The sequence below is a fragment of the Mustela nivalis genome (assembly GCF_964662115.1).
Source record: "Mustela nivalis genome assembly, chromosome: 6".
In the NCBI taxonomy this organism is placed as follows: Eukaryota; Metazoa; Chordata; class Mammalia; order Carnivora; family Mustelidae; genus Mustela; species Mustela nivalis.
The window spans coordinates 47,750,864-47,765,306 of NC_139025.1; the positions used below are offsets into that span (position 1 = coordinate 47,750,864).

The window sequence follows — 14,443 nt, forward strand, 5'->3', positions numbered from 1 at the left end:
TTTAAAAAGATTTTATCTATTTATTTGACAGAGATCACAAGTAGGCAGAGAGGCAGGCAGGGAAAGGAGAGGAAGCAGGCTCCCTGCTGAACAGAAAGCCCGATGTGGGGCTCGATCCGAGGACCCTGAGATCATGATCTGAGCCAAAGGCAGAGGCTTAACCCACTGAGCCACCCAGGCACCCCAATACAAATGATTTTTGTATATCCAGTGAGTGCTCTTCACTCTGGCTGATGGGTATATGAATGACTTCTGGTCCCGTGTGTACTCTAAAAATTGTTTGTATTACAATTCCAGTAATCGCTCTTTCCCTGGAAGTTGTTATTGCCCAACCCGGTGGTGGACGTTCACTCTATACATACCCACATTGCATTCAGTCAGAGACCCAAACAAATCCCTATGCTGAAACTATATCTCGCTCTTTCCTCTTTGCAAAGTCTAGCTTCCTTGACCTTCCCCAAATCCAGTCTGTCTCAACTCAGAGAGATTCCTGTACTACAGTCTAGCAATTACCACCTGGGAGAAAGCCTGGCTGAAGATAGGACTCACCTCTTTGCCCTCTCTTGGGAATGACAAGGCTACACTGCCTATTATCCAGTGTCTGATAATAGTTGTTTTCAATAGTTAATCCTGTTTTTTATGGAAGGAGGATTATTCCCATATGGTCCAAAGAGAGAATTGTGTTCTTTTGATTTTTCATGTAATAAATGGTGTTGATAGTTTTACTGACATTAGATTCCTGTGAAAATCCCTACTTGGGCATTTTCATTAATCTTTTGCTCCAATGCTGAAATCTGTTGGCTAATACCAACACAAATAAATAAAATAAACACAAAAAAATAAAATAAACACAAAAAATAAACACAAAAGTGTTTAGCACTTTTCCATCTATTACTGTGGTGATTTTGACCTATAGTTTTTTTCATTTTATTGCATTTTCTGTTAACTATATTTTCAGATTTTATTGGGTCACTTGGTTAAGCCTCCAGCTCTTGATCTCAGCTCAAGTCTTATTCTCAGGGTCGTGAGTTCAAGCCCCATATTGGGCTCCATGCTGGGTGTAGAGACTACTTAAAAAAATATATTATTTAAGTTATATGGCTTTACAAAGCAGACTGGGTAACATTCTATATTTATCTTTAATTCAGATTATTTCAATAACATTAAAATTACTTGGTTTTTAAAAAAGTTTTTATTTATTTGAGAGAGAGAGAGTGAGCGGGTGAGAGAGAGGGGGGAGGGGGTGATTAGTTTGCAGGAGAAGCAGAGGGAGAGGAAGAAACAGACTCTCCCCCCCATCCTCCCCTTCCCCCCCCCCATGCAGGGAGCCTGACTCAGAGCACCAGGGTTCCATCCAGGGACTCCAGAATCATGACCTCAGCCAAAGACAGATGCTTAACTGACTGAGCCACCCAGGCATCTCTAAAATTACTTGTTTTTTAAAAGTTAACTGTATTTCAGCCATGCAACGATCATATCCTTTACAATGATTAATCTGAAATTATCTTTCCAATTTTTTTTCCAGAAGTTGGTCTGCTCAAGCTTTCTACTTTGAGAGCATTTGAACATCTTGTTTTGAAGGTTCTTTTTATTTTTGCAACATCATTCCATACAAGACCAATAAAAACATAAGAGTCTTAACAAGTTTACAATAGAGTGTTTGAATAAAAAATCTGTATACATTATTCTTTACAGCAATTTTTAAATTGTTTAAAAATGTTCCTTTTAAATACCTGTGCTATCTTACTTCTTGGAGTATTATAGGTAGAGAGCCTACGTAGTGCTATTTGCGAGTACAAAATTAAGACTATAACTTATATGGAATCCATTCATTTAAGAGCTCAATTTAATATCCTTGACTATTCAGTGCTCTGTAAGGAAAAAAATCCACCTTAACATGCTGACAAAGAGCCAAAAGTTCAATTTCCATAAAAATATTAAAGGTATCCAATTCTGAGAATACCTAGTTGGATGACAGTTTGCTGAAGCTAATGCTGTATTGATGCTAGAGTTGAAGGATTAATTAAGTTAATCTATTTTTGAATGAAAACATATTGATTTCCTTTAGGTTTTAAATTTTGTTGTCATAGTGTTTCACATAGTATTTTCCCAATGTTTGTTAATTGTGAGTTCTCTTGTGCTTTCTATTATATCAAGAGTTATATTTCCTTTCGCAGTTCTCATAATGCACATATTTATTTGCTATTGAATGACAAAGAAAAGAATAGGTCCTGGAATAGGGTGTGTCTGGCTCCCTGCTCAGCAGGAAGTCTGCTTCTCCCTCTTCCTCTGTAATATCCCCCCTTCCTGCGTACCTATTCTCTCAAATAAATAAATAAAATATTTTCTACAAAAAACATCATTTGGGTGCATAGTAGAGTAAGTTTTAGAGAATGATAAGACACTTTACACAAATGAGAACATCTGCAGTCACCCCAGGAATGATAAAATTACAGGGCTATCAGTGCTCATGCTTCTGGGCATGGGCTGATCACCAGCTGGAAGAAGATATATTCCCTACAGTATTTATATAATACCATCAATTACATTCAGATTTTTTATTTCCCTTTAAATACAACTCCTTGGAGGACTTAAATGTACATTATGGCCATGTAGTGCTACATGAGGGGAAACCTCCCAAAGTTTACAAAAATTTTTTAGAGAAATGAATTCCAGAAAAACCATAAACTCTCAGGGAAGGTAAACGGAATGATATAAAAATTATCAAAGATCATTTTGAGTATTTCTTATACACAGAGCTTGACAGAAAACTAGGCATTTGTTGAATGAATGAAGGAATGAAACAACGAAGGAAGGAACGAATGAATGAAAGAACAGGGAAACAAAATTACATGTGCCTGGATTCAAATCCCAGCTTCACCAGTATTTGACCTTTTGTACTTCATTTATCCTCAGATTACTCATCTTTAATATTAGGATAATTATGCCCACCTCTTTTTGTTATCACAGGGACTGAACTAGGTAATCCATGTAAATAAATAAACCCACTGCCTAAAACAGAATGAGCACTTAACAAATAACAGTCATTTTAAGAGTTCTCCTGGGATTGATTTAGCTAATTCCTAGCCAAATAGCTCTATTAAATCACTTCAATATATTTCATAATAGGTCAATTCTTCATGTATTGATTATATCATAAATCTATATTCTATTGAGTCTCTGTGAAACCAACAGCATATTACACCACAGACATTCCCTAAAATCATCCTTTATTTTTAACTTAAGATATGTTTTCTGCTAATTAGCAGACCTCTTAGATGGTGGTTTTGGCTTTTTCCGCTGCTAAAACAAAATGTCACAGACTGGGTAGCTTATAAACAATAGAAATTTATTTTTCACATCCTAGAGGCTGGGGATTACAAGATTGAGTTGTCCACAGATTTGCCCTGTGGTGAGGGTTTGCTTTGTCATGGACAGTGGTCTTCTCATGGTAACCTCACACGGTGGAAGGGGGCAAAGAAGCCTTCTTGGGCCTTTTTTATAAGTGCATTAACCCCATTCATGAAGGCTCTACCCTCATGGCCCAATCACCTCCCAAAGGCTCCACCTCCTAATACCATCACCTTGGGGATTAGGATTTCAAGATGAGAATTTTGGGGAGACACATTGAATCTATAGCAGATGGAATTCCATGAAAGGCAAGTTCAAACTCATAAAGGGAATATTTGCTGCTCACTTTGAAATGTACATAGCCTTGGCCCAAGGCTGCTGTGACTCAGCCAAATGCATACAAAAATCCTGGAAAGGATTTTTATATATTAAATTATGCGTGGTACTGACACTCTTTCCTAAATTTCTCAACAATTAACTATTTAGAATTAGCAAATTCTCTTGGGACCCATAAATTGGATACATCCTTCAGATACAGATAATGTTCCAAGTCCCCATGAAGAAACTGTATGGCTGTAAACAGAGTACCTATGCCTTTGGACGCTCTGGATTTAGCTAGTTAAAAACCAGATTAAAAAAGAAATCATATAGCATTTATGGTTAGCATAATTTTAAATAAAAATGAGAACCATTCCCCCAAGAATAATCTAGTGCTGTTTTCATTGCAACTGAGGAAGATTTTGGAAAGATAATGTAGTTTAGTGGACTATTTCTCCAAGGGCAGGATTATGGGCCACTTTTTACTGGGCAATAAAATGCTTTTAAATTCTAAATGGTGCTGCATATAATCAAGTTATCTCTTTTTTGGAAGACGAAAAAATGGAAGATTTCTTAGACCTTGGGAAGAGTTTTTGCCATTTATTTATGAATCACTCAGCAAAAGGCAGCCATGTACTATTTCAAATAAGATGCTATCTCAGAATGTCACCGTCACTTGACTCAAAGATTTTTCTTTCTTTCTCTGGTTTTTCTTTCTTTCTTTCTTTCTTTTTTTTTTTTTTTTTTTTTTTTTTTTTTTTGGTGGGTTGGGGGAGGAGCTCCTCCTCCTGCAACATCAAGTCAACAGTTCTGTGGGCAAGGGACAGGACCAGATTATCTCCATCAATATTTGGTACGAGGGAGAAGAAGGGTGCTTAATATATAAGGGCTAACACTCGATCTCGCCCCCATGCCCCTCTTGCACCCCTCCACCAGCACCATCACCCAACGCACTTCACTGGAGCAAACAGAAACAACCCACCATTCTGAAGCTGTGGTAAACGCTCAGGCCACGTGACACTGAATAATGCTGTTTGCATTCAAACACTGAGACTCCGCAGTGACACAGTAATTCATCTGCAGCTAGTTACTGAACTGTGGGCACTGAGAAATAGGCAACCCGTACTGAGCCAAGGGTACTGCTGGCCTCGCGAAAGCTCGGCCGGATGCAGAGAGCGGGGTGACAGCACAGCTTTGGGAGGCAGGGAGAGTGAAGAGGGGAGAGAGGCACGTTCACACCATAAGGTTCACACCGCGCTCTGAGAAGCCTCTGGGCCGAGCCTGAATTTAAAGCGGGAAATGAAGGGGCTGACAGAGATTTTAATATACTGAGCCTTCACATCGGTCGCCTAGCTTCAATCTCACGGCAACACTAAGAAATTGGTATTATTATTAATCCCCTCTTAGACCCTAGGGAGTGAGGCTGAAGGAAGCAAAGAGGCTCTTCCTGGGGCTTAGGCCCCGCGCGCCAGACTCCCAGGAGGCGGGAGCGCCCGGGCCGCGCTGCACCGCTTTTCCGGAGGGGGGAAAAGCGGGGCTGCGGCACAAAAACCTAGGCCTGGGTGAGGCGCCAGCCCAAGCTGCCAGCGCCGGAAGGAGAAGGGGGGTCTCGCAGGCGCGCGGCCCTCGCGGGTGGTAGGTCGGCGCGGAGACCAGAGCTGGAAGGCAAACGCAGACAGTTGGCGAGAAGCACCAGCCCCCTCCGCCCGCCTACTCGCTGTGGGGAGGGGTTTCTCACGCCCCCTGCTCCTGGGTGACTGCACCGGAGGTCGGAAGGAAGCGGGGCGAGGGATGAGTCATCCCGCCTGATTCCTCCTTCCCGGTCCCTCGCCTCCGCACGCCTGCCCCCTCCAGAGATGGAGCAGCCGAGAGCAAAGACTCGCTCTTCCTCAGAGTCGGCTACCAAACCCCCTGTGGCCTGCAGAAGAGAGGGGAAGGACGCGGCGTGTGGCCAATGAGAGCTTCGCCCTCTCGCCGCCGGCCAATGGGCCGCTGCTTACAGGGTAGGGCGGGACTAGGAGGGGGCGGTCCGGGGCTGGCGCGCGGCGTCGCGGTCCCGTGGCTCACAGAGAGAGTGGCTCCGTGAGAGAGCGCCTCACCGGGAGTCGGCGCCTAAGCGACGCGGGAAGGCGCCACCGCCGCCGCCGCTGGCCAAGGTGCTGGAAACGACAGGCCGGTCGGCCGCTTCGCCAGCTCAAGCACCCGTTGCAGCTGCTGCTGCTTCGCTCCAGCTCCGTCCTCATGGAAGAGATGGAAGAAGAGTTAAAATGCCCTGTGTGCGGCTCCTTCTATCGGGAGCCCATCATTCTGCCCTGCTCTCACAATTTATGTCAAGCGTGCGCCCGCAACATCCTGGTACAGACCCCGGAGTCTGAATCCCCCCAGAGCCGTCGGGCCTCAGGCTCCGGGGTCTCCGACTATGACTATCTGGACCTGGACAAGATGAGCCTATACAGTGAAGCGGACAGCGGCTACGGTTCCTACGGGGGTTTCGCCAGTGCCCCCACTACCCCGTGCCAGAAGTCCCCCAATGGCGTCCGCGTTTTTCCCCCGGCTATGCCTCCACCGGCCACCCACCTGTCACCGGCCTTGGCCCCGGTGCCCCGCAACTCCTGTATCACCTGCCCCCAGTGCCACCGCAGCCTCATCCTGGATGACCGGGGGCTCCGCGGCTTCCCCAAGAACCGCGTCCTGGAAGGGGTAATTGACCGTTACCAGCAGAGCAAAGCCGCAGCCCTCAAGTGCCAGCTCTGCGAGAAGGCGCCTAAGGAGGCCACCGTCATGTGCGAACAGTGCGATGTCTTCTACTGCGATCCGTGCCGCCTGCGCTGCCACCCGCCCCGAGGGCCCCTAGCCAAGCACCGCCTGGTACCCCCGGCCCAGGGCCGCGTGAGCCGGCGGTTGAGCCCGCGCAAGGTCTCCACCTGCACAGACCACGAGCTGGAGAACCACAGCATGTACTGCGTGCAGTGCAAGATGCCTGTGTGCTACCAGTGCTTGGAGGAGGGCAAACACTCCAGCCATGAAGTCAAAGCTCTGGGGGCCATGTGGAAACTGCACAAGGTGAGTCCTAAGAAAACCTACCCCTAACTCCCCTCGCCTCCAGTCCTGTTTTGCAGTCAACCGTCTCCCTTTTGCGCACAGTGCATCCCAGTAGGGGCGCAATGCAGGTTCTCCTGTATCTGCTTCCCCCGTCTGGTGCACTGCAGAAGCGCAGGGGGACCTTACAGCTAGCGCAGGGGAGTTGAATATCCCCAGAGTTGTTGCGGGGATGCCTGAGAACAGGTCTCCCGGGGGGCCCTGCCTAACCCGGGGCGTCCCCTCTCCGCCGCGGAGGCGCACCCTGAGGTGCCCGCCAGAGTACTGGAAAGCGCTGCGTAACTGGGCAGAGGAACGCCAGCGCCCGGGACTGCCAGGAATGCTCCAGGGCAGATCCGGCTGCGGTCCCCAGGGACGGAGTGGGGGCGGTGGGGCGGCGCGACCCGCCGAACGCTGGAGCTGCGGGATAGACTGGCGCTGTGATTCGCGGCGGGGGCGGGGAGAACTCCGCGGGTGGAATACTGAAGAGTCCGCGCGGGCCCAGACCGGGGGTCCGCGCCGGAGCGGTTGCGGGAGGCGGAGGAGTGGGGAGTGTGTTGCGGGAGGGGGGTGGGGGGTGGGGAAGAATACTGTGGCTGCCAAGGCAACAAGGCTTGATGGCGGCGGGTCCTGACCCTCCTGGGGGCTAGGGACTTGGGGCTGAAGTAGCAGGACCAAGGTTACTGTGTGGTCTAGGTCTGAAACCTAGGCAGATGCGTCTCCCAGAGTGACCCCATCCTCCCAACCACCACAAACGCATTTGTCCAGGATTCAACCCTTTTTCTCTTTCAGTAGTTGTCTTTGACAGCTTTGAGGCACCTGTTACCACCAGATTTATCTTTCTGGTCTCTTTTGATGTGCCTTTACCAATGTTTAGGTAGGCTTCTCCTCTGCTGGGAATCCTCCAATTGTCCCCGCATTTCTTAGACAGACCCTAGAATGGTCTACCAGGACCTGCTTGACATGTTCACTTTTGGCCTCATCGACCTGACCTCATTTCCTCCCACTCATATCGTTTGTTCCAGCTGCACTGTCCCTCAACCAATAGCAGACGCCTTACAGCTCTGCCCCCCCCTCCACACACCGCCCCCGGGGCCTTTGCATTCGATATTCTTTATGCCTGGGACATTCTTACCCAATACCCTGTATTCATTCGCTGGCTCATTCTCTTGCCTTCTTCAGATTGTTGCTCAGATATCACCTTTGCAGTGAGACCCTTCCAAACACAGTTGCTGCCATTAGTCTCAGACACCCCTAACTGGCATGCTATATGTTTTAATTATCATGTTACTTTTGTTTTTATCTATTGCTCCCCTCCACTTATACTAGAAAATAAGATTCATGAGGAAAAGGATTTTATAATGTTATGCCCACCCTGCTTAGAAGGAAGGGAACAACTCTTGAGGAGATGTGTATAAATTTAAGTTTTAATTTTTAAATAATTTGCTTGATTGGGATGCAAAGGCTAGGGCAGGGATTCAGGATTATTGTAGGGAGATTTTCTTCACCTCATTGAGTTTCAAGCCCAAGGTTCAGGTAGGACAGTAAAGATGGTGTTCAGGCCTAGGCTATGCCCCACTAAGGGTTTCCCAGCATTTCTTGGAAACTAGAAAGGCTAGCCTCTGAGAGAGTCCATGGAGTTAAGGCTGGAACATTGGTATTTTATTTACAGCAAGAAAAGAAATAAGATATTAGCATTTTCAGCAATCAGGGAGGTTTTCTCAATTCAGTATTAATTGAATGTGATCCATGTTTACAGTTTTTTGTGTTCTCACATGTAACCTATTAAATCTTATTTGTACTGATGGAAATTTAAGTCAGCACAAATTTGAGCCCTACTAGGCACATGCATCTATTTTTAAGCCATTTCAACTTAACTTTAAAAAAAATGATATTTAATTTTGAAAGTTTTCAAAACTTGAGTTCACAGCCAATCTTTTTCTTCATGTTATGATTTCACTCTTAAACTGCTAACTATAGCCCATGATAAGTTGCCTTCCAAAACTATCCTTGGAACTAAGAAACTAATCACCCTGTCTCAAAAAAGAACAGAAGAGTCACACACTAATTAGGATGGTCAAACCACAGCGTGGCTTTTTCGTGAAGAGTCTGTACTTTATCCATACAAACCAAAAGCAACCCTTTAGTCTTTGTCAAGCCCTGTATAGATTTGAAATTGTTAAATCATTCGTTTTATGGGTAATGGAAATTGTGAGTGGACACTGGTGTGGTCTGGGTTGAAATTTGGATGTCTGTTAAAAAAAAAAAAACCAATCATGTCAAAGCCCTTAAGACATGACATAAGTAAGCTTTTAGAAAAGGAAGGTTGGTTTGTTGAAGAAAAAAAATAACATTTCTTATCTGATCTTTTGCACACTTTTTCCAAAATAGTGGATAGGTATAATTTTTGTTCAGTTAATAGCAGAATTATTAAACTGCCAAAAAAATGACAGAATGATGACAGATTTTAACATTTGCTTACCATCTTAGGAGAACAATGAACATTTTCCCCCATCTTATCTTCTTAATAAGGTTGTTAATGTGTCAACCCTGGATTTTCTCATATAGTCATTTATGTTCTGTTTCCACAAAATCTCATGGGCCAGAATTACTATGGGCCAGAATTTATATGTCTTTCAAAACATAAGAGAGCAAAGAATTACATTAAGTAGTTTTCCCAAAGTTGGGCAATTAGTTTGTCAACACATGTTATTACTAGACCTAAAAGTTTCCATTAATGTTCTACCATATTTATTAGTGATTTCTACTGATAAAAAATTCTGTGAATAAGTATTTCCCTCGAGCACAAAGTCCTCATCTTACACATTCAAGACAAAATGGCTGAAATTTATTTTTAAAGAGGTTATAAAAGCATCTGGTATAAAAGCATTAGTTGTCAATTGACTGAATTAAAATACTTCTTGCACATATATGACTTTCAAAATCCATGAAAAGTAATACTGCATGAAGTAGCTGTATAAGACAAATATCTGGGGCTCCTGGGTGGCTCAGTGGGTTAGAGCCTCTGCCTTCGGCTCAGGTCATGATCCCGGAGTCCTAGGATCGAGCCCCGCAGCGGGCTCTCTGCTTAGCGAGGAGCCTGCTTCCCCCTCTCTCTCTGCCTGCCTCTCTGCCTACTTGTGATCCCTGTCTGTGAAATAAATAAATAAAATCTTAAAAAAAAAAAAGACAAATATCTGATAACAGTTTTCATTTAGTACCAGCACTTGCCATATTCCTTTATACAACTTAGATTATTCCTTTATACAACTTAGATTATTAGACAATAAAGAATTGCTACACAAAAAATCATTCCTTTATACAACTTAGATTATTCCTTTATACAACTTTATACAATTTAGATTATTAGACAATAAGAATTGCTACACAAAAAATCATTTTGTAGATACTTTCAAACAGGCAATTGGAACCATTATTACTACTTTGTAATTTTAGCAATTCACATTTCTAAATCTAACTTTATTCTCAAATTCCAGGTGATTTTTTATCAATCACTCAATCAATACATTTGAAACTATTCTGTTGTATTTGTGCCATTGAGCAAAGATTTTTCTTTTCTGTATTAAGTACTCTGAATCTTGACTCAATAGTTATTTTCTTTTACTTTTTTTAAGTGAAGATTTGCAATTTAAGCAACATTTTATTTTTAAAAAGATTATATTTATTTATTTTAGAGTACCAGTATGTGGGGGATGGGGCTGGTTTAGAGGGGGAAGGAGAAGGACAAGAAACTCCCGCCCTGAGTGCAGAACCCCTGGCGGGACCCAGTCCCACAACCCTGAGATCATGACCTGAGCTGAAACCAGAGTCACATGCTCAACTGACTGAGGCATCCAGGTATCCCAGCAACAATTTAAAATTTTAATCAGTTATGCTTTAATTTTCAAAGTATTCTGGAAAAAATATCTGCTTTGTGGTGTGTTGGTATTTCTTCAAATATTTATGTAGCAAAGTGTGTTATTTAATATAACTAAAATGGTAGTTAACTATCAGCAGTAAACGCAATATAATCTAGATGTTCCTATGATACATATAACAGGTAGCAGATATTCATGTTTTTTATATTTTTTAAATTTATATCTAGTACAATCAGAACACTCTGTGCACAGTGGTACAAATATTAAGGAGAATGAATCAGAGAAGTTGATTGTTCCTCTTTGTACTGAGACATAATAGTAAGAGCTAGATAACAGGGGATTCCATTCCAGACCTGATACTGCCACTTACTTGCTAATAACTTGAAGCAAATCTCATAACTTCCATGCTTCCTACACACAAATCTGTATTTGTGGAAGTATTTTGAAAAAAATAATTTAAATGTTTATAACTTACTCATTTCAGTTTGGCACAAGAGAAGAGTTTTATGTAAAGCAAAAGTTGTTGTCTCACTAGTCAGTAATTATTTCCTAAAAACCTCATCCCCCAGTTTGGGATATTTTGCTTGTTCCTTTCAGAGTACAGGATGCAGTAAAAAGCTATTCTTGAAGGTGGCCCCAAAGGGTGAACTACACCTTCATGGGTCCAGAGAATACTCAGTTGAAGTAAGCACAAAGAATAAAAACACTACACAAAAATTTATTTATATATTAAACAAAGGCATTTTGTTTTTCAATAACGATGCTAAAATGATAGTTGGTATCACTGTTTTGTCAGATTCTCCAAAGAAGACAATGTTCTCACTCTGAAGTAACAGAACTTGTTCTTCCCATATATACCATAAAACAGTGTTATTAACTGGGGCGCCTGGGTGGCTCAGTGGGTTAAGCCGCTGCCTTTGGCTCAGGTCATGGTCTCAGAGTCCTGGGATTGAGCCCCGCATAGGGCTCTCTGCTCTGCAGGGAGCCTGCTTCCTCCTCTCTCTCTGCCTGCCTCTCTGCCTACTTGTGATCTCTCTCTGTCAAATAAATAAATTAAAAAATCTAAAAAAAAAGTCATTAAAAAAAACAGTGTTATTAACTGAAATTTCAGGCAAGTCACAGTTTACATAAAGAGAAAATTATCATAGCTACCTGTTATTGACTAATAAGAATAATGCACAAAAATTATCCTTACTTTCAGTACAGTATATTCTCTCATCTAAGTATTTCTCAAAGTGTGTGTATGCATATAACTCAACCTTGGCATGGAGGAGGACAGACCCATTACATGGTAAAAATTAAGAACAAAATAATTCTAAATAGTATCATTGTTATCTATTTTACCAGGGACTCTTAGTTATAAGGAACAGAAAACCAACTTAGGTGATCTCAGAGGATTTCCTGGGAAATGAAACAAGTCAACTCTCAAGGAAAGCAGAACTAGAAAGGTAGAAACTAAGTTTATTTTCTGTATCAGACAGGTTGGACTAAGTTATGCTACAGTAACAATTTCCTAATCTCAGTGAATTACAACAATAGTATATAATTTCTCACCCCCCTCAATGCCCACTGGGAATCAGCTGTGGCCCTTCTCCACATCTTCCTATTCTTGAACTTAAGCTGAAAGAGCATGTTTGGAACATGTCAACCTTATAATAGAGGGAGGAGAACAAAGCAGAACTACTCAATAGCACTTCAGTTTTCTACTCAGATGTGGCCCGTCACTTCTGCTTATATTGATTGGCTAAAACAAGTCATGTGGCCACACCTGAAGGCCATACTGTAGCAAATACACTCTTCCCACAAAAGGACACCAGAAAAGGACCCTATAATGGGGGTTGGAGAATATTTAGAACAAATAATATAATATGCCACATATTTAACTCTCTCATCTCTGCTGCTTTCTCTTGCAATGGTCCTCTCTGTCTTGCACAAGCCCTGACAGGACTCCTCCAGCCCCAAGGCAGCATAGCATTTTAGTACAAGTTTCCACTGTCATCTAGCTAGAGTGTCTCTTCACATTTTCAACTTTAGAGAAAGAATCTGATTGGCTCAGCTTGCATCAGGTAATGACTGATGACTATCCAGGCCATGACCCAACCCCTTTGGTGAGGTAGATGTAGAAGCCTAGGCCGAGACAAGTGAGGTACTCACTTCAGCAGCATAACTTAACAGGGCACCAAAACTCAGCAATCAAGATAAAAAAACAGTGTAATGCCATTTCTTAAAAAATAAAAATAGGGGTGCCTGGGTGGCTCAGTGGGTTAAGCCGCTGCCTTCGGCTTAGGTCATGATCCCAGGGTCCTGGGATCGAGTCCAGCATTGGGCTCTCTGCTCAGCAGGGAGCCTGCTCCCCCCACCCCCGCCTGCCTCTCTGCCTGCTTGTGATCTCTCTCTCTCTCTGTCAAATAAATAAATAAATAAAATCTTAAATAAAATAAAATAAAATAAAATAAAAATAAATGCAAGAAATCCATAATCAACAAAATGTCATCATTTTAAATAAGGGCAAGATCAGTAACAGTATGGCCATGCTGAGCCATACTAGACCCTGAGTCAAAAGGAAAAACCAAGATCAGTCCTGTCTTTGTTTCCTATTTTGACTTTTGTTCATCAAAGCATCCTTACATTAATTTTTATTTTTAAAAAATGCCACATTAAAATAGTATTCATGTTGATTCCTGAGGTTTTTGGCACTCCCTTAAATTCTACATCTGAGGAGAGTGCCTCACTCCCCTCCCCCAGCCCTGGCCCTGAGGGACAGAGTCATATGATACAACACCTGGCTCCTAGTTTACTGTACACTCAGAGAGAAACTCCATGCAGAATGCCTCAGAGAGCAGCAGGGGTAGGGAGGCATTGACCAGAATTCTGTTACAGTCTCAGAAGAAACCATGCTAGGTGCAGAAGAAAGCATTTTGCTCTACTTGGATCTTCCACATTTCAGCTACAGCACTAATCTCTTGAGCTGCTTTGACAGTGACGCAATAGAGTTGATGATGATGAAAGGACAGGAAAGTATAGAGAGAGCACTGAGAGCTGGAGCTCAGTGCTCGCTCTCCACAGCAATGCTCCACCACCAAGTGGTTTGTGTTATCACTGTCCTGTACTCTGGTGAACATGGTCGTATCAGAGCAAAGCAGTCCCTCACTTCGCTTATGTTTGAGAAGAGAAGGAGGACAGAAGATGCCATAACATGATTTTGTACTCACTATGGGTACCTCTTTTAAAGTCTGTGGTTGGACTGGGAGTGGGAGAAAAATAAAACCATGGTTTCCTGTCAGTAATTTCGTCTACTTATTAGAAGGAAAGAAGAGTGTTAGTAACCATGGGGTTCAGTGTTTTGTGTTTCTTTGTCTTTTGGCTTCCTAACAGCAGTACTCTTCTTGCTCTAGTTAAATGCTTCTCCTTACCACCTTATTCCTACCTCTGCCCAGTCCCTGTGGTGGGCTGCTAATCCAGGGTCCTGCCTTACCTGGCCATGTGGAAGGGCATGGGACATAGGCCTGGCCAGTCATCATTTCCTTTCCCCCTGGTCAAAGTGATTAATTTAAAAGATTAACACCTACTCAAGCTAGTTCAGTTGGAGTCCTTTTCTGAGGTTTATATATACTGAGTCAGGGACAGAGGAGTCTTGCTTTCCTCTGGACGTGGGGTAGCTGGAATAAAAAAAGCCAGGAGCTGTCTGTGTCCATGCCTCTTCCTCCTACCACTACATCAGTAGAAGAAAATAAGGCAACCCACAGAAATACAGAGCTGAGAAATGGAGAGAGAATTCTGAGAACAGTAATTAAGCCTGGAACATGTCATGAGTGTAG

The 14,443-nt window shown here is 43.1% G+C and overlaps 1 protein-coding gene across 10 annotated transcripts in view; it reads left to right on the plus strand.

Annotated features, from left to right (window-relative positions):
- The first annotated feature begins 4,756 nt into the window (after nucleotides 1–4,756).
- TRIM9 (tripartite motif containing 9) overlaps nucleotides 4,757–14,443 on the plus strand; it is a 110,172-nt gene continuing 100,485 nt past the window's right edge. For 2 of the 10 annotated variants that reach the window (XM_082734905.1, XM_082734907.1), the window contains exon 1: nucleotides 4,757–6,732. In XM_082734905.1, coding sequence (XP_082591031.1) covers nucleotides 5,911–6,732 — 822 coding nt within the window. In that variant the 5' untranslated portion in view covers nucleotides 4,757–5,910. The remainder of the gene's footprint in view (nucleotides 6,733–14,443) is intronic. The other 8 variants (XM_082734909.1, XM_082734910.1, XM_082734913.1 and 5 more) reach the window with 6 other exon arrangements.